The sequence below is a fragment of the Trematomus bernacchii genome, unplaced genomic scaffold, assembly GCF_902827165.1.
Source record: "Trematomus bernacchii unplaced genomic scaffold, fTreBer1.1, whole genome shotgun sequence".
Classification (NCBI taxonomy): domain Eukaryota; kingdom Metazoa; phylum Chordata; class Actinopteri; order Perciformes; family Nototheniidae; genus Trematomus; species Trematomus bernacchii.
The window spans coordinates 8,911,266-8,937,452 of record NW_022987342.1 but is presented as its reverse complement, the minus strand read 5'-3'; the positions used below and the strand labels follow the sequence as shown (position 1 = coordinate 8,937,452).

Below are 26,187 nucleotides of genomic sequence, written 5' to 3'. Positions count from 1 at the left end.
CTGACCAGTTTTGGGGGATAACAGTGTTGAATGCGGAGCTGAAATCCACAAACAGCATCCTCACATAACTGTTTGGTTCTTCCAGGTGTGTCAGAGCGCCGTGGAGAGCTGACGTGTATGAAACATGGTGCATTCCAACTTCAACCTTAATATGTTAATAAAGTATTAATTTCCAACAATGTACATAGATAGCCAATGCTATAATATTGAAAATGTTTGTAGCTGAAGCTTCATAACAAACGTCACTTAGTCAATACATTTGCAGACCCTTGGATTTAAAATTGTTATAAAATACATTATGCTAAAATATAAATTTGAACTAAAAATAAACATCTTCCCATGCTCGCCTAAAAGTCAGACTGCCCTTTCTAGAACAAAAAGTACACAGAGCTCCCTCAATTCTGCCCTCTCATCATTTTCAAACAGTCCCTTACTTGTTTTTTCCATGTATTATAATTCAGTGTTTAGAGTAATGAGAATAGATGAACATGTTGCAACAACCTCCTCTCCTGAGGTGATGATTTTACATCAGAAATATGTGAGACCCGTCTGAACCTGACTGAAAACAACATGTTACAGACTCTCCTGCAGCTCAGATATAGTTTAGGCCTCTCTTATTTTTCTAAACAAGCAGTAGTCTGATGTTTATCGATGTAAGGAAGGAGCCAATTTCCTAATTTAAACTGCTTTGGAATCTGTTCGAGAGATTAGCTTCACTGCAGAAACCAGGCTTTTTGGCACGAAGAGCCCTCGTTATGTGCTTCTATATGAAAATGCATCAGCAGTGAGGTATTTAAATAAAAAAAGACTTGCCATAACATGATTAGTTTTGGGAGTTTTTCGAGTTTTTTGTCCGCTGTGACCTTCAAAAGACAGCTAATGCTGCCTTTGCTTTCTTTTGGGTGTTTTATATTTACATTCCTAAAGACATGTTTCAGACTTTTCTGCTTTAAATATCCGATTTGTAAAGTAAACTTTCGCCAAACCACTTCTCTCTGTACGTTCGAGGCAGAACCCCGAACTCCACAGGTTTATGAAAAGTGATGTCATCATGGCTGGATGAGGAAGCAGCCTCTCAGGTTACCGCGGTGATTCAACTCTCCCTGTGGGGGATGTTAACACTGAGCGCTTTCACAGGAGCCACACTGATGTCTGCTGTAACTCTGCAGCATCACGTCTAACACTGGAGCTCTGCTGTTTCTTTTTCTGCCAACTAAACTGACTTTCAGCTTTATGCATCAATAAAGACCATGTCAGAGAGCTTTGTTGAAAACCTTATTTTGTAGGTTTACCCGAAAGTAAGCATCGCAAGGGCACCCTCGACAAAAAGTCAAGGGGATTATTCCGTTGAATTTCGTAATATTTCAGAAAATAAGATTTGTGGCAAACCCACCCTCATATGCCCCTTTCACACCAACGCGGTTCCAGGGCCGGTTCGGAGCTAGAGCCTGATAAGCACCGGTTGTTCCTGTTCACACCGCAGTGGAGCCGGCTCTAGGCACCAAAAACCGGTGCTTACCAAGCACCAACTTTTTTTCGGTCTTGAAGCAAGAACCGCATACGTCACGCTTACGTCGGAGGCGGGGGCAGGGGCGAGATTAACCTGAGCTAACAGTTTATGGCGAGTATGGCAAATAAAAGTTGTAACAAGCGTAGCGCTGAGCGAAGTGACTAGAACGCAACCACACACTTATAAAAAAAACACACTTTATAAAGTCAGGCAACACTAACCAGGCTTCGTGTGATTCTGTTTATTTGTAACATTCGTTCGCTGTCATTGATCATTGTGGAGAGCAGGCAGACGTTTTGTTTTGTATTATAGCAGCTATCGGATGGAATCAATACATGGGCTGTACAGGTTGTCATGTCCGACTATCACAAGTAGAATCATAACGGGAGAATAAACTCCCGTGGACGAGCAGCACTGCAGCGGTCGGTAAATGCCGCTGAAACACATTAATAAACAATGAACCACGGCACTCTGGAGAAAAGTATAAGGTTGGAGAAGTCGTTATTTAATTTAATCTGGCTTCGTATGATTAAAAGCAACACGATCATCGACCCGACGCAGTCCCCCATTGTTGTTGTTGTGAGCGCTGTTGGGGAGAAAATCAGCGACGTAAACGGTGACGTCATGACGCAGCAGCGGCAGCACCAGTCGGGCTCTGGGCGGTGTGAACAAAACGGGGGCTGAAAATAAAAACCGGTTCCGAACCAGAAGAGCGCAAGCATAGAGCTAGAACGGGAACCGCGTTGGTGTGAAAGGGGCAATAGTCTAGTTGTCAGCTCCAGAGTTCCCGTTAGAATATTTTTTTGCCGGTCAAAATGTCCGTTAAAGTTTAAATCTTCTGGACAAAATTAGAAAAGTGCCGGTCAAAGGTCTTCTTTGTTATTTATTGAGCTTTAAAACAAATTGATATGAATCGATATTAAACAAACTAATTATAGTAGATTAACTACATTATTCAAAGTGTACAGTAACTTGTAATAACACGGGAATAATAAACGGAGCGCTCTCTCCTTCTCCTGACAGCCCGCCAGTATCATGCAGCTGACTGTGATGTGGTGGATGAAGTCGAGGGGGCACGCTCGTGAACTGTGAATGGGTGGGGGGGGGGGAGCCCTCGCTGCAGGGAAACTGTAGACCTCTGTCGCCTGTCAGCACAACTGAAATGATGACGTTTAAAAAAAAGCGGGGCGAGCCAAGCCGGCCGTCTGTGATTCTGCAGAACACACAGATGGCCAGTCCGCCCCTGCTGCACTGTACTTCTTTTTGTTCCACGTCGGACTCCTTAACCCAAAGTATTTCCAAACAGCGGAATTAGTTGTACCTTTCTTGTTCACGAGTTGCTCTTGTTCTGCCATCTTCGCTCGCGCTGAACTCACACAACTATTGTCACTGACAACCTGGCCGAGAGGGCTTTTATGGAGGGGCGAAACCGCACTCAGCTAAATAATCGTTTTATTTCGATTACGTTGTTTTCGTAATCGTTGCAAGCCAAAATCGTAATCGAGATTAAAATACGATTAGTTGCACAGCCCTAACATGTATTATAGTCTATGGGGACAATAGTTTCAAAATGGTTTGGCCGGTTTGGAGTGGTTTTGGAGTTAATGAGGATGTTGAATCTATTTCTAATATTTTCAGTATTAAAAAGGTGAGTTTAAACCAGAAAATGCCAATATTTGTACTCTCTGTTTTGGGTCGATCTGGAAGATTTAGGGGACTCTGGATCGTTTGGATTGGAAAGATTACCTATGTATTTGAAAAAAATCCACAGAGTGCAAATATGTCCACTTTTGGGTTAAAACTGCAATTTTTGATCCTGAACATTTCAGAAATTGCTGGTAACTGACTACTTATGTTACATACACGTTTAGTTTAGCAGGATAATCTCCACATTTTAACACCACTTTCATAATAGTTGAAGTGCAATCAGCAGAAGTAAAAAGCTAACTTAAGCCTTTAAACAAACTCCATTAAGATCACATGACTTAACATCAACACCGCTAAGCTAAAGGAGGCTAATATTCAGCATGACGACGTATATGAGTCTCATTTAGAAACTTGTTAGCAACTGCTGTTTCTTTAGACACATAGAAGCTTCAGACATTCACATAGGGGTATTTTTACTGGCGTATATTTTGCGTCGTATGTTGAACTTATTTTGAGAATCTTACCGCAAACTTATTTAAAAGAAAATTGAATTCTAGATGAGGGAGCCCGGAAGTGCTCAAATGCGAATTTTCAGCTTAAAGACTCATTCCTGCACCACTCTCGGGCTGAACATGTTTTAAGTACTCAAAGTAGAAATTGCCATAATGATTGGGGGATAGGCCCCACCCTAAACATCCACTTGGACTGAAGGATGAACTGATGTTGTGGTCAACAGTCTAGGTCTGTGACTTCAAAAACATTTCTGACCTATTTCTCAAGAATGAATGCGCTAATTACGACAATTTCACACTAATGTCTAATAGGACAACATGATGAAGTGATGAGATGTTGACAGACACAGATGATTTCCCACCAGCCATCTTCCTAAGTTAGATCTCCACACTGGTTTCCCTACTTACTCTCTCTCTCTCTTTGCTTATTTGTGTCTCTTACTCGCTCTTTGGGGCCAGGATCATTACATTAGAAAGATCAAATATATAAAAAATCACCCAAAAAGACAAAATCGGCAAACCAATTGCCGACCCTGATTTAATCTGCAACTTGACTGGATGGTGGAGGTGGACAACCTCAAAGCAGTAATTCTCGTTTTAGCAATGTCTGTTTACACTTTAGCATTTTGGGCTATGCTGCATTAGCTGTTAGCATTTCCTGTACTGCCTTCTTTAGATACTGAAGAGAGCACCTTAAAATGAATTTAAAAAAAGATCCTAAGCTTTAAGAACCATCTTATTTTCTTTGAGTTTATATATTGATGTTAATCCATGACTCCAGGATTGTTTCTATCATGTCTGCCTAGTAACAAGGTTTGTATCTGTCTACTTACTGTAGCAATTGTTTATGTTACATAAAGAGCTGTAGAGATATTTTGCATCTGGGCAATAGGTAAAAGGTTTCTTGAATGTGTTTGTGGTCAAAAGACTTAAAGTGGACCTATCATGCTATATTTGAATAATATATTGTAGGGCCATACCTATATAAGGTATATTTATACGTTTTCTTTTTCAAAATACCAAACTGCAGCTGACCACGCCCCCCTGCAAAGAAGGGGGCCGAGTTACAGCATCGTGTTACCATGCTGTTACCATGCCACGGCAACCTCTCATTCCCCTGAGTGGGTTTCTGCCAGCTCATCCGTCCTGACATCAGAGAAATGTTCAAATCTGGATCAGTTTTTATCAGATCCGTTGCAGTCCCGTTTTTAGAGATTTGGGTATGGAGGAAAAGAGAGAGGGTTGTGTTTTCTGACTCTTGGTGAGTTCCCTGGAACACCGGGGACACATATTCATGTATAAAAGACGTACAAAAGTGCATTTTGCATGATAGGTCCCCTTTAAGTATGGTCTGTTATACATTAACTACTACACCTTTAGCATTACGTTAGCTTTTTATTTCGCCTGATTGCATTTAAATGAAAGGCCCAGATTTGGGCAGGCAGCCCCTTAAAGACTATCATTTCAGTTGATGTTGTTCTTCAAAAATACCACACTTTAATTGCCACATAGTGAGGCCTCTGGGGGTCCGGGGGCAGGGCATGTCGCCTGATTGGTTGCTTACCTAGTCTTGTTTACAGCATGACTGAGCCAAAGTAATTTGAATCTACTTTCCGGTGTGTGTTTACCCTTCTCATCCGTGACTCAACAATAACAAGCGCAATAGGTGATTACACTATTTCCGTTCATTTGAAAGCATCTTCTCCATCTCCTCATCTTTATTCCTCCCTGAATTCCCCTGAAATCTCAACAAAGTTATTTTGAGACACTTCACTCCTGGACCCTTTGTCTGAGCATGTGTTCCTGGTACTAATTTAAAGGGGTGTAGCCCAGAGAAAACAGTGCCGACTTTTCTGGGGTGACCTTTAATGGAGAGTTTGGGCGGTGCTGGTGCCTGTTTCTCACCGTGATTTATTCCAGTGCCGTATGAAGTTTGACGGTGATTTGGAGCATTTGCTGCAGACTTGTAAAGCTGTGATTAGAGGTCAGGATGTTGGTCAGGCTGGTGTTTGACTGGTGGTTCATAAACATTCCACGGAAAAAAAAATGAAAGTAATCCTTGAGTAAAAAAATCTGCGAGTGAACACATTCCTTCTATAACCAACACAACATGGGCCAGTGGGTTCAGCTGAACTTACACAAAACCAAATCCAGCTCTGTGGCTCACAAACACACACAACAAAGATTTTTGGAGCGGTTTTGAAAGAAAAATGTGTTGCCGTGTTTGGTATGTAAAAATAATAGGTCAACCCATACCTCCCTCTGTCCTCCTGACACACACACACGCACGCACGCACGCACGCACGCACGCACGCACGCACGCACGCACGCACGCACGCACGCACGCACGCACGCACGCACGCACGCACGCACGCACGCACGCACACACACACACACACACACACACACACACACACACACACACACACACACACACACACACACACACACACACACACACACACACACAGGATCATCTGGTTTGCCTCAGGGCCAGAACAGGACCCACTTGTGGACGTTCTTCTCCTCTGCAGTGGTTAGTGCAGCTGTGTGCAGCTCCCTCCTCCAGCAGCATGGAGCCCTGTTTGTTAGCCTTCGGTAGATCTCACTACTGACACACAAACCTTATGTTAGTCTAACAAGTACAGAGAAACTGTGAGGGAATAGCAACAAGTCAAGTTTCATTTATTTTCCCACTATCACAGATTACATATATGCCTCAGGGGGCTTTACAATCTGTACAGCATGTGACACCCTCTGTCCTTTGATCCTCAGTGGATTAACAAAGGAGAAAAGTGGAGGAAACCTCAGGTACTAAAGAGGGATCACTCCCAGGACTGACAGACATGCAGTAGAGTGGGGCAGTGATTAAGTGTTTTTGTAGGCGGACCTAAAAGTTAGCATCACTATAGGGCTTCCTTGTAAAAAATCTATGTTGTTTTTGTTTGCTAACACACGTTTATGATACTTACACGTTTTGATCAGCAGGATAATTTCTACAAGTTAACACCACTTTTGTAATAGTCGAAGCGTAAAAGCAAATGACCGGAAGTAAAAAGCTAATGTTAGGTTAAAAACAAACCACATCAGGGCCTCTGTCAGCACCGCTAAGCTAAAGGCGGCTAATGTTCAGCGTAATGTCATGTAAAAGTCTCATTTAGCCACTTGTTAGCCACTACTGTTTTTAAAACACATAAAACCTTCAGACTTCAAACTGAAACACTAAACGTCTGTTAACCACACACCTTATTTCAGGAATATAACCAAAAATGTAACCCAAAAAACCCAATTGACTTCAAGACGAGGGATCCCGGAAGTGCTATAAGGCTAACTCATTTCCTGGTTTAATACTGATTCCTGCACCACTCTGACTAATAGGATACGATGGGGTCCTGTTGTATTCTAATGTTTGCTAATACAGCATGTTACATCCCGACACATAGAAACCAGTCAAATGTTCTTGTGTGTGCAGTCTGCCTATTAATCATCTTCAAAGACTAGTTACAACAGATAAATAGTTAGATAAATAGTCAAATGGACTGAAGTTATAGTTGTAAGCCAAACATATGAAATTGATCATTAATCATAGTTAAGTAGAATTTATAATGAAAACAACAAACATCTGTATTCACAAGCATCAAACACTGAAGCTATTTATTAGCACTGATAAAGACTGCTCATAATATGACCCCCACTGGGATAAGATGAGGGTCTCAGCATCACAAATACCAGAGCCTTATGAAGTCCGGCTGTCTTTCTGTTCTGTTATTATGTACAACACAATTAAGTGTGTCTTTTTCTCAAACTGTATGATTAGTTGTTATGTGTTTGCACATCTTGATATTTAACTGTGTCTATAAATCTTGTATATGCTAGATTATACCATATATCAGTGCATGTGTGTGTGAAGTCTTCTTGTGATGTTGCTGTGCTGCACAGCCAGGGGGCTTCTTTGTGTTTCTATGAGGGGGGGTGCATGCTCAGATTGGACTTTGTTTACTTGCAGCTGAGGCTCACATTCACAGAAACACACACACGAGGATTTGCATGCACTGACTTGGCAACAAATGATTGTGATTGCAGTTTGTTGGGCTGTAACTGACAAGTATTTCCTTTATTGATTATTCTGTCATCCTTCACACTTGTTTTATTGATTGAATCTGACTGAACAACTTCGCTTTTCTTGTTTTTATAACTGAGGTTGTGTGAATTTTCTCAGTGGGAAACTCTTTTATTTTTGATAGATTTCGACACTATACATCAAAGGGACAGTTTTATGCTTTCTGGGGTTCCAGTAGTATGTTTTAATGTTTTTTGTGCTTGTAAATGGTCGGTAAAGGCTGACATCCTAAAGTTCCCTCCAGAGGGAGTTTCTCTGCCACACACTTCTGTAACATAATGACATCACTATGTAACACCCTGGCCTCTTTTCAACACATTGTGCGTGATGCTAAGGGGCGGGGATCTCTAAGCGGTTGACCAATCACAACAGAGCCGGCCAGCTAACCAATCAGAGCAGACTGGGCTCTGGTTTCAGACAGAGGGTGAAAAGAGATGCTGCAGCACAGGCAGTATGAGAAGAATAAAGAGCTTTTTGAACCCGTTAAACCCGGAGGCCCCCGCCCGCGGGGGCTGCAGGTTTTTTTTTCACGAAACAGCGTCTGAGGGCTTCTTAACATTTAAAAACCTATTAATGTGTCATACCCACTTAACGGGAAGAAACTCAGTTTACTGTCGATACGAACCATTTTTACCGAAACAAAACACAAGTCTCACAAGAAGCGTCTAAATGAGCCCTGAGCGAAAAAATGCTAACACACTTAGCACAGAACTCTAGGTACCCTTATTACATATCGGATCTGCACAAACAAGATATTGATTAGCAAGCTGAGACTCCACAGATTATAGGGGTATAGGTATCATCACTGAGCGATCAGAACTCGCGACAGGGGAAGCAAACACAGACATCACAACACGGAGCTTTACTGAGCAACGGGACATTGTCTTACCTTAGCTGTTGTTCTGATCAAAAGTTGTGTTCAATGGCATTAAAACGATAAAAACACTGCTGAAGGTTAATCCATAGGTTAATCCAATGTGTCTGTGTCACTTTGAAATGATTACTGATAATCCATCGTCATATTTATGGCAGTTTTCATATATAGCTGCTATGATAGCTACGAGAGTGTATGACAGCTTCCGGTTTTGGGCATTCTGGCTACGCATCACTCTATTCACCAATGGGTAATGTTTAGATGGATTTTAGGAACTTCCCCTCGATTCTATTGGCTCTAACGGTTAAAAAGAGGTGTCAATCATCAAAATCGACCGATGGGTTCCAGAGATATGGAAAATCCACCCAAATGACCCCAGAAGTGGGTTTCTTTTTCTAAATCTCTCTAAAAAGGTCAAATTTAACTTGTTTTGCATCAATCCTGATACAGGGTACTTATTATATGTTATAGTTTGGATTCCTAAAGCTTTTAGTCTACCATCCCATCATTCAAGGGTGACTTTCCTACATCCAACTCACAGGTTTATCATTGCTTTGAGAAAAAAGATTATTCATTTACCCCTTTTAGAAGTGAAGATATGGTCATTTGTTCTGGGAATGTCATTTTCGAGCCTGAGGCCTGAAAAACAGGCTCAGGGCTTAACAGGTTGAACTTTCACAATCGTCCAACTTGAAGTCAATAAAAAAGTACCACTGCAAATGTGGCAGATATGGCCCAATTATTTTTTCCCTGCCTTGTTAAACTCAGGCCACAGTGGCCAGTTTTTTTCTTTTTACTGATGTTTCCATTTTGCTAAATGCTGCCGAACAAAACTCCCTGCACTAACCCTCCTCACTCTCTCCCTCAGTTATTTTTGTTTCTGTTTGTTCCTCTTCTCCCCCTGAGCCTGCTTCCTTCCTGTGTGAGATAAAAGTGCATGTGGGGGACTGATGGACAAATGGAGCATCTCATCTGTTTTTGAGGACTGAGTGAACCTCTGCCAGGAGGGAGGGGCTCTCTAATAGTCCTAGTCTGGCTGGAGACAAGGGCGAGACAGTGAGAGAGAAAGAAGGAGGGGGAGGGACACATTGACAGAGATTACATATTAAAAAGAGAGATAAACCGAAGCAACCTTCTGTTGAAATGGGAGAGAAGGTCCTTGAACTGAAGACAAGATGGAAAAGGAATTCAGTATGTATGGACATGGGGAAAAAATAAAGGAAAAATGAAATGTGAGAGGAGGAGGAGGAAAGAGGACAGATTTCAGGCCAAACATAAACTGAGGATTGGAATGAGATAAAAAAAAGGACTAAGCAATTATCTTGAATAATGGGAAAGAAGGAACAAAGACAGAAGAGGCAGGAAAATGAAAGGAGATGTGAATGTGTTCAAGGCTAGAAGATGGGGGGAGAGAAGGGAGAGAGTCACATTGAAAGTTTTCCAGCAGACCGGCACCTCAATAATACTGACTGTGGCTAAAGCTGGAATTTCCTCTGGTTGCACCGCACCAAGTGTCTGGACTGAAGTGTATTTTTGACCCACAGAGCTGCAGACGCTGAGAGGGACCAGTCCTGTGGACAGGAAGTAAACATGGCCTCCAGCTCGCCGCCTGGGAACCCCCCCAGCGGCCTCACAGACAGGAGCGGTAGCTTCTTTAAGGTAATGACTGCATCTAATCTCTTACAAAGATAAACATATAAACTGCTGCGATCCAAATGTGTTCTTGTTTGAAAGACTTTAGACTTTAGAACAGGAAAATAACTTACAAATCACACCAGCATTCACTGGAAAACCCCATAAAACCACAAACCTAGCAACTACATGAATTATTTAGATGAACAGCATTTAAAACTTTGCGCAATAGCAATTTAAGCTAGTGAGCTAGCAAGACCTAGCTTTGGTTAAAGTTGAAGCTACACACTTTTCCCACAAGGTGTTTTCCTTAGTTAAATAACATTTTGATGATTATTATTTTTCTAAATGTAAGTTTATAATTGAGCTTTTTATACCACATAAATGAGACGAATAAGCAACAGCCACCAAATAACCCCTGGTTAAAGGTCACTAGCTTAGTTTAGCAGAATAGCAGTAATCCTGATGGAGACAGCATAAGGCTTTAGCAGAATAGTTTCTGGTACCCTCGCTAGCTTCGGTACTTGTGTTGTAAAAGAGAGTAACCAATAAAGAGGTGATTATCATGATAGAGTTTGTTAGGAAAAGCCTCTATTCTTTCTCTAATAACATTCAAAGAACAGTGATTGAAACAATGCAAGATTTATTATGTATGTTTTAGTTTAGTTTTGTATTGACATTTTATTGCTGAAAGTTAATGTCACATTCCAATGTACATATTGTAGATTCATTTAATCCATTGATTTACATTAAATTGTGTCTGCCGACTGTCATTTAATTAGATTTCGGCGAAGAAACAAAAATAAATATTACCAAAGGTTGACATACAGGTTTATTTTGTTCTTGTTTTAATTTCTACTGCCTTTGTTGTGACTTGGTGAGAGTAGTTCTTCAACTGTTTATACTATACAGTCACTTTAAATGACAAAAAGATGGATAGAGCTATGACTATTTAATCATCTTGGTTGTTTATTCTAGCCTTAAAACCCCCATTTTGCTAGTTCTGACTGAACACTTCATATTTTCTGGAAATATGTTATATTTCTGATTGAGGAGACATAACAGTGTAGTTGCCTTTTAACACTTTTCCCTTTTCTTTGTTTTTGTGCCAAATATTGAAGTGAGGAATGCCAGCTGCACTTGTTGGCAGCCTCAGTAATCCTCACAGCAGTCATAACTCTCTCCTTCAGTATCTCTCTGCCCTCTTTCATCTCAGTCTCTTCACTTCTGCTCTTCGTCTACTTGTCTTTCTCATACACATATTGTCATCCCTGTTGCTCAAGAATACCAAATAACACTGTGGGCGCTGTACAATAGCTGCCCACTGCTCCTGGTACTAGACTCCTGGTACTAGGATGGGTTAAATGCAGAGGCCAAATGTCACTGTGTGTGCTGTGTGCTCTGCATGTGTGACCATTAAAGAGGGTTTCATCCCTCCCAATTATATTCTAACACTTGCCAGTCATTCTTATTCATGCAGACGTTATACTCTTGTTTTAATTTAACACTCTTGGACGTATTTCTGGAAATAAGTTTTTCTCTGGGGAAATAATTAGGTAATTCTGTTTCTATCTGCTGTTGCTGTTTGAATCAGCCTTTTGTTATAATTAATGTTCAGCCAGGAACAAATAACTGAAACATCCCATGGCTTGAGCCCTTACTGGTGACTCACTCAAAATGTGTTACTGTTCACTTAAAAAACCCAGATTCTAAAGTCATCTAAAGCTGCATTCACATGATAAGCATTTTGCTCTGCTCACTGTGAGGCCCACCTTGTGCCCTGTGGTGATAACAGCTAGTTATGTTTTGTTTCTATGGTTACCTCCCCTGCTAGCTACCCATGTAGTTTTGCTTTTGTTACATAAGTCACCTTTTTGATGAGGATTCTCTCATTCAGTTTTTCTATTGTACATTCACCATTGAGATTTCTTCAACAATTCCAGGTAACACAGGGTGAGTTATTAATATAAAAGTAATTATTGACTTAAAATGTACGTTTATATTTCCTATAGCATCGAGTTGTGTTCATTTTTACCATCTATAGGCCCAAGCAGATAAACAGAAAACATGCTGCAAGGTTCAATAAAAACGCCTCTAGTCTTACTTAAAGGGGACCTATCATGCAAAATGCACTTTTGGACGTCTTTTATACATGAATATGTGTCCCCGGTGTTCCAGGGAACTCACCAAGTGTCAGAAAACACAACCCTCTCTATTTTCCTCCATACCCAAATCTCTAAAAAAGGGGCTGCAACGGATCTGATAAAAACTGATCCAGATTTGAACACTGTCCTGACGTCAGGACGGTGGCGCTACGGCTATTGGGCCAACTCTCCACCTATCAGGGGAATGTGGGGTTGGGCCACGACCGGCCATTGCCGCTCGAAAGCGCTGGAGACGCTGTAGTACATATGCCAGGCCTGTAAGTGGCGCTGTAGTCTGCCACAAAAGCAGCAAAGAAGACTTCCCGCGCATGGTTGCCATGGTTACCCTTCTGTTTATTCTCCGCTGTGGCTTTTTTTCTCCCTCCCCGAGGCAAGCGTTTGCTCCAGCTGCTTTAATTCAATGCAATCCCTCCCCGTCGAGGCAAGCACTGTAATTCTCTCCGGTTAGTCCAGCAGCAGATGACAAACACCCACCTCTCCGCCTCTTCCAAGGAACGAGGGGACCGTGCGGCAGAGTTTCAGTTAGGTTTTCTTTCGCCGGTCAAGATGTCCGTTAAAGTTTAAATCTTCCGGACAAAATTAGAAAAGTGCCGGTCAAAGGTCTTCTTTGTTATTTATTGAGCTTTAAAACAAATGAATAACGACTCTATAATAAAACACGGAGGACGGAGATCTATTTTTCTCCCCCTCTTCTGACAGCACAGCAGCTGATCAGAGCACGCTCCCCTCTCCTGCAGGGGGGCGTGGTCAGCTGCAGCTCACAGAATCAGCCCCCTGCAAAAACAGGGCTGGGAAGAGCAAATGGAGCGAAATGAGGCATGGCTAAAATGCAGGGTCTGTTTGGTATTTTGAAAAAAAACTATATTTATATACTTTATATAGGTATGGCCCTACAATATATTGTTCAAATATAGCATGATAGGTCCACTTTAAAGTATAATTATTGGTACTTGCAAGTCTTAGCAAAAGATTGGTGTGGGAATGAGTCAGCATTGTACCCCTTTCAGTTCCTTTTCTTGAAATCAAGGGTATTTACAACGTGTTTAGACGCCTTAAAGGGCCCATGTCATGCTTTTCCGGTTATTACCCGTCCTCTTGTGTGTTATGAAGGTTTTTCTGCATGTAAACGGTCTGCAGAGTCAAAAACCCTCAAAGTACACCCTGTAGGGAGTAAAACTCTAACACAGAAAAGACCCGTCTATGCTGCCCCAGAAGGCCTCGTTGGAGATTTCTCATTTTCCATTGTTTGCTTCCTGGGTTCTGTGACGTGTGACTACCCAAATCAACAACAAATGACCGGATTGTCCCAAATGGACCAATCCGCGGAGCACCTCACACACCAGGATCCCTTGGCTAACTAACAGGGAGTCCCCATTGACTTGCATAGAGCTCCCTGGTTGGTAATAGACGAGTTGGGATGGCGGAGAAATGCTCTCCGCAGACCCATTCTCACAGCGTTATAAACCTTTTTCTTTCTCAATATCAAGCCACACTTATTGTTTTTACTTCGGCTGTGAGTGTTTGTGTGTGCTCAGGATGAGTTTCGCTTGTTCTCGCTGTATCGCCGACCCGGCAACCTGTCCGCTCCTCGCAACGAGCCTCGCAACGTCCGACCAATCAGAGCACACTGGGCTCACAGGGAGGAGGGGGGGGGCAGGAGCTCCAACAAGCCGTGTAGGACAGAGAGTGAATACACATACTATACAGAGATGCTGTATGAGAAACCAATGTGAGTTTGGAACATTGAACAATGTAAATCTATTCTAGTAGACCTCAACAATGGAAATATGATCAGTAGAAATGGCCATGACATGGGACCTTTAAATACGATTTGTGGTTAACATGGTATTTCTATGATATTTTTAATAAAATATGTCATTAAATATCCACCTCATGAATCTCAAAATCGTATGTGTATGTATTAAAACAGAGTCATAAATGTGACTGGATAAACTACTAAAAGTCATCACACTGAACATTAGTCGCCGTTAGCTTAGCTCTGGTGATGCGTAGCCATTGGTTTATAGCTTTTTACTTTTGACGGGAGCAAACGTTTAAGTATTATTAACTTGTGTTTGCCACAGATCATATTTTCTCCAATATTCCAAAAATCCCATTGCTTTTAATCCAGGGAGCCCTTGCTATGCTGACTTCTGGATCGGCCTACATACACATGTCTTCACTGCACCACTCAATGGAGAAGAGATTACATTTTTGAGTAAAACTCTTGCTTTTTTCTGTAAAATGTTGGCATGCTTGAGACCCCTTAAACTTGTGATGGACTCACCGTCTCAGAAGAAGTTTATACTTTTCACCTGGCTGCATCTTCTTAGCTCATTCAGCATTTTTGAAAAGGTCAGTGTTTGTGCAGATGAATAAAGGAAACCCACTTTCAGAGCTAAAAAAGACAGATGTAGAAACACACCCTGAAAGTTGTCTGGCTTTTAATTTCCTCTGCCTTTATTTCCATCCTGGCTAACCCTGTGAAAGCGCTCTCCGTTTGAGTGTGTGTGTCAGAACCAAAACACATAGTTTCCCTTTGACTCCATCCATGGCATTAACAGCAGTCCATGCAGAAAATCAATTACCTCCACATTCACACACCCACTCACAACCTTAAAGGAGCAGAATAAATAAACCCTCCTGTCTAAAGTATGCCTCTGTGCTTCAGTCTGTCTAACCAGCATCCATGTGTTATGCACAGTAAATGAAATAAATAATGAGTGGAAACAAACCAGAGGATTTAGTGGGAGAGGTCCATAAAAGTCAGTAAAGCACTGACTTGTTGTTGAGTGCTTTCCTGGATGTCAGTCCTTTTCATCTAGAAGTCGTCAGTGTGACATACGGCCTGTACGGGCGCCATTAGAGCTCCACAAGCCAGTCAGCTGAGAGCCAGTCACTCAGCAACTGTCATGTTCACTGATCTTCATTTATAGATAAAAAAATTCCCATGTCTTCTCCTATCGCTGTATTCATACATTTTCGTTCATATAATTCATTCCCATTTCTTAACAGAAGATAATAACCATCTCTCTACTTCTTTCCACGAACCGATTACAAACCCTTTGTCGCAATAATAAGCTAACATTATGTTTGGTAACCCTGTGTTAGTATTGAGGTCCTGTTGTGACGTCTCTATCTTCTATAGCACCAAATGCCATATTAAAAGCCAATTTTCCATGTCCTTAAATATTTATTGGATTGGACATGTCCATCCTCTGACCAATAGTTGTGTTAGTTTTTATAGTTGTTAAAAGATTGTATACAAGTAATGGATGTACGTGATGTCACCCAATGAACCAGTTTTTGAAGCCCCGAGTTCCTGGTTTTTTGCCGACGTTGCTTTTTCTTTGGAACCAGGACACTGGATTGTAAATCTGAGTACAACCGGACACTAAACGAGCAATTTTGAGGTGACCAAATATTACACTTAACTTCTATTAAGTGGAAAAACACTTTGAACGAGTTCTAAGATAAAAAAGAAAACCCTCTGACAAAACTAAATCCTAGCAATATTGTAATAGCGAGCAGTCAGTCACAAGGTAGCCAATCTTGAAAGTATTACTCTACATTGGGTTATTCTTTTTTACTGTATTGGCATGAGGCTCTTTTGAAAATGACTATTGCAACTAGGAATTGAGGCTCATTTGGACAAGTTTTACTGAGGTAATAATACATTTGCTAAGTAGGGTCATTAGACTTCTGTACAAATGAAACTTATTTTTGCAACCAGGGCGCTGCCATCAAAGATGTAAGAGGGAATATGAGTTTAAATCACTTTCACAATAGCTTCTCTGACCCAGAGCTACAGCTTGATTCTTACAAATGGACAACACAAGTCAGCGCCCAAAGATTAGGCAACCAAGCAGATAAAAATATCGTGATTTATTGCTGCAAATTCTTAGACTATGTTTCATTTATTCACTAATTACACACAGTGAACCTGGGGTTTGTCAGGGTTATTTGACAGTTTTGCCTGGTTGTTATTGCAGCTCTAACGTGTAGCACCAGATGGATTTTCACAAGAACCATATGAGAAGCCGACATTGGAATGGTTTTGAAGGGGGAAAAAAATACTAACCGATGATGGGAAGAACTATCTGTCAATCAAACTATTGCCAAAGTCCCTCTGGATTAGAGTCAAGTCCTCTTCTCATTGAGAAAAGCCTTCAGCGTTGTTCTTTGCCTTTTCTTTTATTGAAGCATCAAGGCTAACCTCTTCAGGAGCCACTGTTGTTGTTTTGAATGTGCCTCTCTCATCTATGGCTGTTTACAGCGTCTGGTTTAGGGTTCTCCTAGCGTTGGACAATATAAATGCTCTGCTTTGAGTGCTAGTCAGCTGTCGAGACCCTATCCCTGTCTACCAGGTACAAATGGAGCATACCCAGTCTACTGTACGTTGAGCTGTTCATCTCTCAGTAACACTGGACCTGTCGGCTTGTGTTTTATAATAGAGTTTTAATATGACATAAAGCTGGGGGAGTTAGAGGTTTTAGCAGAGCTGGCTCCACTTAGCCCTGTAAGGGGGTGGGGGCTAAGAGGGGCCTGTGGTGCCTGTGGGCTGGCTTTTAGACCAACTGCTGGACGACAGGTTATGAAAGGAAGCCTCCTACTGGTTAAAAAGTATATTGGAGGCATCACTTCAGGCACAGAAACTTTATTTGAAGCAGTTTTTTCTGAGGCTTTGTGTTGGGTGGAGTTGACCACATCAAAACATTTCCCTTTGATTGCCTCACATTTCTGGTCAGTTTTCGTCACTTCATGCCTTTAAAATCTGAAGAAGGCCTCTATACCAAGCTGCAAACTAAGTTAAATATCTCAAAAAGTGTAGAAAATATCCAAAGGAAGAATACGTTTCATAGCTGAATGTCTTGTGACCGTTTTAAAGTTGGAATGAAGTCTGTAGCTGAAAATATGTGGAAGGAGTAGCATTTGGCGCAAGGTGTAGGTAAAAGAGGATTTGAAGGTTCCTCCCATTGAGTTACATGTTAAAAAAAGAGTTAAAAAAGCTGAATATTTAAAAAAGTGTAACATATTTTGAAAAAGTTGAAAGTTTCCCATCATGTGTTGAAAAGCCTGAATATTTTTGATATTTCAATGGTTTCTGTAGCTGAAAGTAGACTGAAGTTATTCGACGGCAAAATATTGGTTGAAATAATAATAATAAGAAGAAGATGATTAAAGATTTGAAAAACTATAGTGGAATGCTGTTGCACACGACTGAGCAGTTTTTAACTTTATTTGTAATTAGTACTGTGTGGGGGGAGCTGTGGTTAAGGATTATATCCTGTAATGATGCATTCTTCATCTTTCATTACTTTAGACCAGAGGATTTAAAGTTATGAGTGGAAGGAGGCCGTTGAGTCAGAGAAGGCAAAGAGGCTGCATGAGGTGAAAGGGACAGGTCACACAGGTGTTCTCAGAGCAATAGGAGGTAGGTTGATGTAGTTTGTCCCACTGATATATCAAGCCATTTCAACACCATCAGCAGTTTCAGCAGCAGCGGGCGTGACACACAGCTTATGGAAATGACTCATGTGGAACCAGATTGTTGCAATGTGTGTCAGAAATTGCACTACTTCTGTCATAACTCAATCACATGTGAAAACCCAGACATGATACACATAATTTTCAATTCATCATGACTCTCACACTTCTTGAGGATACCAATATATTCAATATGTCCATTAAAGAGGCCCTGAAATGCCTCCATTGGACTCCTTGGTTGACTTCCATAACATAATGACTTCACTATGTAACACTGTGCTATATTTGCTAGCGCTCTAACACATTGTATGTGACTAAGGAGCAGGACATTTCCGACACAATTCTAAGAGATTGACCAATCCCAAAAGAGCCGGCCAGCTAACCAATCAGAGCAGACTGGGCTCTGGTTTCAGACAGAGGGTGAAAAGAGGTGCTGCAGCACAGGCAGTATGAGAAAAATAAAGAGCTTTTTGAACATTAAAGCATGGAGACATGTCCCAGTAGAGACACTACATACTGATATACACCTGAACATCAGCAGGAGAGGACTCTTTAAAGTAGAGACACTACATACTGATATACACCTGAACATCAGCAGGAGAGGACTCTTTAAAGTAGAGACACTACATACTGATATACACCTGAACATCAGCAGGAGAGGACTCTTTAAAGTAGAGACACTACATACTGATATACACCTGAACATCAGCAGGAGAGGACTCTTTAAAGTAGAGACACTACATACTGATATACACCTGAACATCAGCAGGAGAGGACTCTTTAAAGTAGAGACACTACATACTGATATACACCTGAACATCAGCAGGAGAGGACTCTTTAAAGTAGAGACACTACATACTGATATACACCTGAACATCAGCAGGAGAGGACTCTTTAAAGTAGAAACACTACATACTGATATACACCTGAACATCAGCAGGAGAGGACTCTTTAAAGTAGAGACACTACATACAGATATACACCTGGACATCAGCAGGAGAGGACTCTTTAAAGTAGAGACACTACATACTGATATACACCTGAACATCAGCAGGAGAGGACTCTTTAAAGTAGAGACACTACATACTGATATACACCTGAACATCAGCAGGAGAGGACTCTTTAAAGTAGAGACACTACATACTGATATACACCTGAACATCAGCAGGAGAGGACTCTTTAAAGTAGAAACACTACATACTGATATACACCTGAACATCAGCAGGAGAGGACTCTTTAAAGTAGAGACACTACATACTGATATACACCTGAACATCAGCAGGAGAGGACTCTTTAAAGTAGAGACACTACATACTGATATACACCTGAACATCAGCAGGAGAGGACTCTTTAAAGTAGAGACACTACATACTGATATACACCTGAACATCAGCAGGAGAGGACTCTTTAAAGTAGAGACACTACATACTGATATACACCTGAACATCAGCAGGAGAGGACTCTTTAAAGTAGAGACACTACATACTGATATACACCTGAACATCAGCAGGAGAGGACTCTTTAAAGTAGAGACACTACATACTGATATACACCTGAACATCAGCAGGAGAGGACTCTTTAAAGTAGAGACACTACATACTGATATACACCTGAACATCAGCAGGGGAGGACTCTTTAAAGTAGAGACACTACATACTGATATACACCTGAACATCAGCAGGAGAGGACTCTTTAAAGTAGAGACACTACATACTGATATACACCTGAACATCAGCAGGAGAGGACTCTTTAAAGTAGAGACACTACATACTGATATACACCTGAACATCAGCAGGAGAGGACTCTTTAAAGTAGAGACACTACATACTGATATACACCTGGACATCAGCAGGAGAGGACTCTTTAAAGTAGAGACACTACATACTGATATACACCTGAACATCAGCAGGAGAGGACTCTTTAAAGTAGAGACACTACATACTGATATACACCTGAACATCAGCAGGAGAGGACTCTTTAAAGTAGAGACACTACATACTGATATACACCTGAACATCAGCAGGAGAGGACTCTTTAAAGTAGAGACACTACATACTGATATACACCTGAACATCAGCAGGAGAGGACTCTTTAAAGTAGAGACACTACATACTGATATACACCTGAACATCAGCAGGAGAGGACTCTTTAAAGTAGAGACACTACATACTGATATGAACCTGAAAATGTGCAGACTATGTCCTTTTTAAAAAGGAACATCCATAAATCCTTTTAGAAGTCATTAGGGCTGCTCAATTAATCGTATTTTAATCGCAATTACGATTATGGCTTGCAACGATTACGAAAACAACGTAATCTAAATAAAACGATTATCTTTTTATTATTATTACTTTTATTTTTTTTCTTTCAAATACATTTCTTTTTTTATTGGTTTTTCAGTTGAATTATACTTAAAGTTCAGGGTAATCAACTGTTTTTTTTCTCCAATAAATTGATGTTTTCAAAGTAAATGGATAATCGTTTTTAATAATCGTGATATCAATTATTGACCAAAATAATCGAGATTATGATTTTTGCCATAATCGAGCAGCCCTAGAAGTCATAGAAATAACTCTATTCAACGTTTGTATGAATAGTCATGTTTTAAGGTTTTTTTCAGTAAACATTAAGGACACAAGACCAACTGAAAAGTCTAATAGCTAAGTCGGCATACTTTTTATTGTGTCCAAAGCTAACTAACTGACTAACTATACTTCATGTTCATCGTCTCCTTATTTTCTACATCCGACCACAGGAGTGTTTTGATATCCTTTGTGTGGATGTAAAACAAATGTAATATCTGTGTCAGCAGTATTATAATCCTCAAATAGTTGTGGTCTAAAAATGACGACACAATCCTACACTGTCAGTAGATTTCCTTTCAACTGTTCACGCTGTTGAATAATGAGTTCTATAACATGTATTTGTAAGACTCTCCTTGTCCCTGTCAGCCTGAGAATAGCCCGTCATGATACAGGAGGTTCGATCTTTGAAGCCTTCCTTCCCAGACTGAATTGTCCGTTTCCCAGTGGAAGTTGATATGGGTCATTTTTGACAATGCTTTGTTTCCATGTTTCCTGCCTGTAGTAAAGGAGGTCCACGCACACGGTAACCAGCCCTCCGTCCCCCACTCTCTGTTCCTTGCTTCCTAGTTGATCTTTTAGCATTGCTGTCGGTTTCGTTTACAGCTGTTCCCCCTCCTCTTCTCCTTCTTATGTTTCCTCATCAGTCAAGCCTCTCATTCTGTCTCCCTCCAGCTGATTGACACGTTTGCGTCTGAGATCGGGGAGCTGAAGCGAGAGATGGTGCAGACCCCTCTAACATTTGACAAAGAGCCTATGGATTTACAGGGGTAAGAATGTTTGACTTATCTTTTATCGAACTGACAGCGGCCGGAAGTTTTGATCCGTCCGTCACATTCTCAGGAATGGGATAATTAAGGAATGCTTGGAGAAAATGGCACAAACATCCGCATTAACTGATTACATGTATGATGATCAAAGGTCAAGATCACTGTGACCTCACAAAACATGTTTTCTCTTTCTAAGAATGTATGATCATAAACAGGCTTTGGGATTAACGGATTACATGTAATGGGATTACGCAATCAAGATACAGGAATGTGTAACTGTGTTTCCTTACAGTTACATTTAAGAAATATATATAATCAAAGTACTGGTACATCTTTTTTAAACGGGGATAATTAGAATGTTACAATAAATGTTAAATATATACATGTACATTTACCTATAATATATATATATTTTGGTTTTCATTTTGGCTACTTTAATTATTTGTATCTTTTAGTGTAAAATAAAGCAATTGGACCTGATTTATGAGACTAAATACGGTTTGCTTTTAATTCATGTATTAAACTTAAACAGCAGTTGTCTTTGGACAGTATTTATTTTCACCAGCAGATGGCAAAAGTGTTTCATTGTATCTTCTTCTTCTTCTTCTTCTTCTTCTTCTTCTTCTTCTTCTTCTTCTTCTTCTTCTCCTCTCTGCCAGGCTGGAGGCTGAAGTGTGCGGTGTTTACCTGCAGTCCCCCAGCTGTGCTGGTCTGGGGGGTGAAAGGGATTCTGGGTACGACTCGCTGCGCAGGAGGATGAGCGTGTTGGAGCGACTGACTCAGACCCACCCGGTGTGGCTGCTGCTGGCCGTCAGTGAGGAGGAGGCCACTCGCATTCTGCTCACACAGCCCCCGGGGGTGAGGGGCCACCATGCTGACAGACACATCTTTTAAGATTGTATTATATTTCATGATGTCCTAACCCCAACCCTTCATGGTTCAGGTGTTCCTGGTGAGGAAGTCGGCAGCTTTACAGAGGAAGATTCTGTCTGTGCGTCTGAAGGAGGATCAGAGCGGAACTCCCATCAGCCACCTCCCTGTCAGAGAGAGCCAGTACAGTAAGCGACAAGTGTATTACCTTTCTTATTATCATTTTTCACAGTATTTACGACAAACATAAGTAATCCTTACACGGAAAAAACAAGGCAACAAGGAGGAAAGATAAAGAAAGTATATTGTACTATTGGCCAAGCTGGTGTAAAGGAATCAGCTCTAGTTGCTCTGCAGGAGAGGAGAAAAAGGTTTTATTAAAAGGGATTATATTATAATGTAGGGTTGAGGAGAGCTGGTCCATGTTTGATCTGTTGGAGTCAATGGATAATTCATAATTGTGTTCTGTCTTTCCAGATATTAAAATCGTTTTTTAGTTGCTACAGTTATTACAATGGAAGTTTGGAGATGTTGTGTGGTTGTGAGAGAGGAGAGATTGCCTAAAGAGCGATGGAGGGGAGAGGGGGATGCCTGAGCTGAGGATCTATGACAGCACTCTGACAAGATTGTTACCTGTACTTTGAGCACCATTTAGGAGGTGTTATCTACATAATGATATTTGGATACTGTCAAATGTATTTAACATCACAAATCCCAACCAATCCAGGGACCCATCGGCTTACCTTCTGATGACAATAAGTCTCTCAGGGCTCCAGCAAATATTTCTGGGGTTCCAGTTTTGCTAGCAGAACGCTTCCTTTACAGACCAATTAACAACTTGAGACGCAAGAATGGAGTTGGAGTTTCCCAGTTTGCAGCATCATTTTTGTCAATCAGACAACAGCTGATGGTTTCAGAACTTGCATTTTGTCCAATGCATTCCGGCTATTTTGCTCTCCACATTTACTGTTTAGCTGCAGACAACCAAAGCCAACTCAAACGTGATTGGTCAATACTTCTTGGACTACAAACAATCTCTTTCAACATCAAAATCTTGTCCCGTTGTATACAGATCATGTATTTATCTATAGAGATATGTTTTTAGAGACTAATCCCCAACTCACTTTCAGATTGTCTCTTCCATTTTGGTTTAGTCTATGCTATTTGCTGCTCAGTCCAAACACAGATTGTTCAATTGGAAATAGTTTAATTATCCCAGCTTTTTTTGAAAAGGTGAATTCAAATTGACTCAAATCAGTTCCTTAATTGTGTTCTTTCGATTTCCTTTGTTCCGCTGATTATGTCTCACTCAACCACAGACACCTCTGTAGTCATACTGTACTCGAGGTTTGAGAGTTAATGATGTCATTTCCTGTACGTTAATAAGAAATAAAACCACATGACCAGAGTGAAGCCAGTTTGGACTGATTGTGCGTGCGTGCGTGCGTGCGTGCGTGCGTGCGTGCGTGCGTGCGTGCGTGTGTTTATACTTGCACTTAAAAAATGACAATAAATTCCATACAGTATGAGTAAAAAACATGATAGTGTCTAACATTAGTGATCTCATTACACACAAACAAAGATTGTCCTCATATTTGTACCTGTGCTTTGACAATATTTAGACCAACATTGAGCTTTGCAGTAGTACCTCGGATTAGTCCTGGAGCTGTGACAGAGCCAGAGTGTGACCACACACCAGCTGTGGATGTTTCCTGCTGAAATGACAGCACACATGGGAGGAGGTGGGATGGGGGGGGGGGGGCGGGTGTGTCTTTGGCCTGCGTTGACCTTCAGATGTGGGTCAGCTGCTCTCCAGTTTAGTCTGACCAACTGCTTTGCTAAGTTTTTCTTGTGCACAAAATGCTTCTTTGGGAAATACATTTTTTATTTCTCATTGATCATCCAGCATACTTTCTTGAAATAGTGGCTAAATATTCAATGTGAAAGAGTAAATGCCACATAATCAACAACGTCTTTCTATTAAATACAAGTGCGCATATTTTGTTTCTTCCAGCCTTTTCTCTGGAGGAATCTGGGATCAGCTTTGCGGATCTGTTTCGCCTCGTGGCTTTCTACTGTATAAGCAGGTAAAACACCAGAACATGGTTCTTTTTTCTATCTCTCCGTTTATTTGTCTGTGATAGGAGGGTGATTCAAGTATGAAGGTATATCACGAACATTTTTGTGAAAAAAAGAAGAAGTACAAAGCAAGGGGATTGTACATTTGTTAAAGAGTAAACTTCATTTTCTATGAGATCATATCGGTTAATTAAAAAGAAAAATTCAACATTTAACCAGAAAAAAATAACTAAGGGTTAAAAAGTTATACATTTGCAAAAATAAATATAAAACCCTATCACTAGGATGTACCTTATCACCCTGCAGAATGTAAAAAGGAAAAACCGCAAGCACAGTAATTGGGGGGGTGCAACATAATGAAACATGGAGATATTCTTTCTCTGTGCGCTGCGTTGTAACTCCTGATGCCAAAAGCTAATATCTGGTTCATGTTGTTTTCTTCTGAATAGGCCCAACTCACAGCAGTCTGTGCTTTAATCACCAGTATTTCCTTATTCCAAAATCAGCCCTTAAATTACAATATATTTGGTCATCAACTGCAGGCATAATACACACCATCTGTGAGTCAATTTGGTTTTTTAACTTATTCATTTATGACTTTATTCTCAGAGAATATTCAAGTTTCTTTCTTCGTAAATGTGTGATTTTTATTTCTCGTGAATATACAACGTTAGGGGAGGCGTGTGGTGCAGTGGGTTAGTGCGTTGGTGTTCGGATTAGGGGGGCACAGGTTCAAACCCCACTGCAGTCAGCATGTCGTTGTGTCCCTGAGACACTTCACCCCAAATTGCTCCTGTGGGGATTGTCCACAGTATTGAGTATGTAAGTCGCTTTGGATAAAAGCGTCTAACAAGTAACATGTAATGTAGTCTAATTTTGGATTTAAATCTGAGTTTCTCTCATGGAAAATGTGCCCCCTTCCACTGCTTTCGTTTTTATTACAATGTCCCAAAAACACCTTCAGATTTAAAGATGGAAACTACTTGGATAAAAATAGCGTTTGCAGAGTAAGTAAGCACTCAGAGGCTCACTTCTTGTTTAAGCTTGTGTGCCGGCTCAGGAGACACAGACACGTACACAGGACTAAAGGAGGTACATTTTTCCGCATGCTATAAGCACCACGACACTGGATTCAACTCGAGAGGTGACTGCAAAACAATGCAGATTTCATTTTGTATAGCTACATTTAGACTTCCATTCTCAATTCTAAGCTTTATTCTATGGCTGTGAAAGTCAAAACAAAGGTTGTGTCAGCATGTTTTACACTAGTGATAATTGATAGTGTTTTCACTTCTCTGTGTGCCAGTGGTAGCATCATCACTTTGGGTTTATTGCTGTCAAATGAGGACAATGCCCACTAACGCTGACCATTAAACAGGGTGGATGTCACAGTTACAATAACAACATTATGTTTCATAACTCTCACTACTAATGTTTAGATCCTTTGTTTGATTGTATCCTTCCTTTTGAACAAAGGCTTTAGTTAGAGCTGGTTTCAGATGATTCCCTATGTTCGTCCTCCTGGTTCCTACCTTTTATGGTATTTGATTTTATTGTCTTATTGCATTTTTTTGTATCTTAATTCATTTTCTTTCTATTTGTATTTTACACTCTATCTTGTCTTTTCATTATTTTACTGTCATTTTATTGTTTACAATGTTGTTGTTTGTTTCTGTAAAGCCCACTGAGACAAACGTGTTTTGTGATATTACACTAGATTCAAGATTCAAGGATTCATGTCTTTTATTGTCATGCGTACATAGCTACAGTGTAGTTATGTCGATGAAAACCTTAGGTCCCAGGCTCCTCCAACAGTGCAACACAATAAAACAGATACAATAGTGCAAGTAAATACAATCAAATAGAATAGAAGTAGTGCCAGAGTCTATATACAAGTGATACATCATTTGTAAGTTACAAACAGGTGAATGTTATGGAT

General features: G+C 40.7%; 1 protein-coding gene across 3 annotated transcripts in view; it reads left to right on the top strand.

Moving 5' to 3' along the window:
- The window catches only part of LOC117481469 (ras and Rab interactor 2-like), a 46,208-nt gene that overhangs the window by 2,613 nt on the left and 17,408 nt on the right, over positions 1 to 26,187 (top strand). For 2 of the 3 annotated variants that reach the window (XM_034129162.1, XM_034129179.1), the window contains exons 2-6: positions 10,208 to 10,322; positions 21,205 to 21,299; positions 21,959 to 22,157; positions 22,243 to 22,357; positions 24,184 to 24,256. In XM_034129162.1, the coding sequence (XP_033985053.1) occupies positions 10,254 to 10,322; positions 21,205 to 21,299; positions 21,959 to 22,157; positions 22,243 to 22,357; positions 24,184 to 24,256 (551 nt within the window). In that variant the 5' untranslated portion in view covers positions 10,208 to 10,253. Of the gene's footprint in view, positions 1 to 9,781; positions 9,855 to 10,207; positions 10,323 to 21,204; positions 21,300 to 21,958; positions 22,158 to 22,242; positions 22,358 to 24,183; positions 24,257 to 26,187 lie in introns of those variants that run through there. The other variant, XM_034129169.1, reaches the window with a different exon arrangement.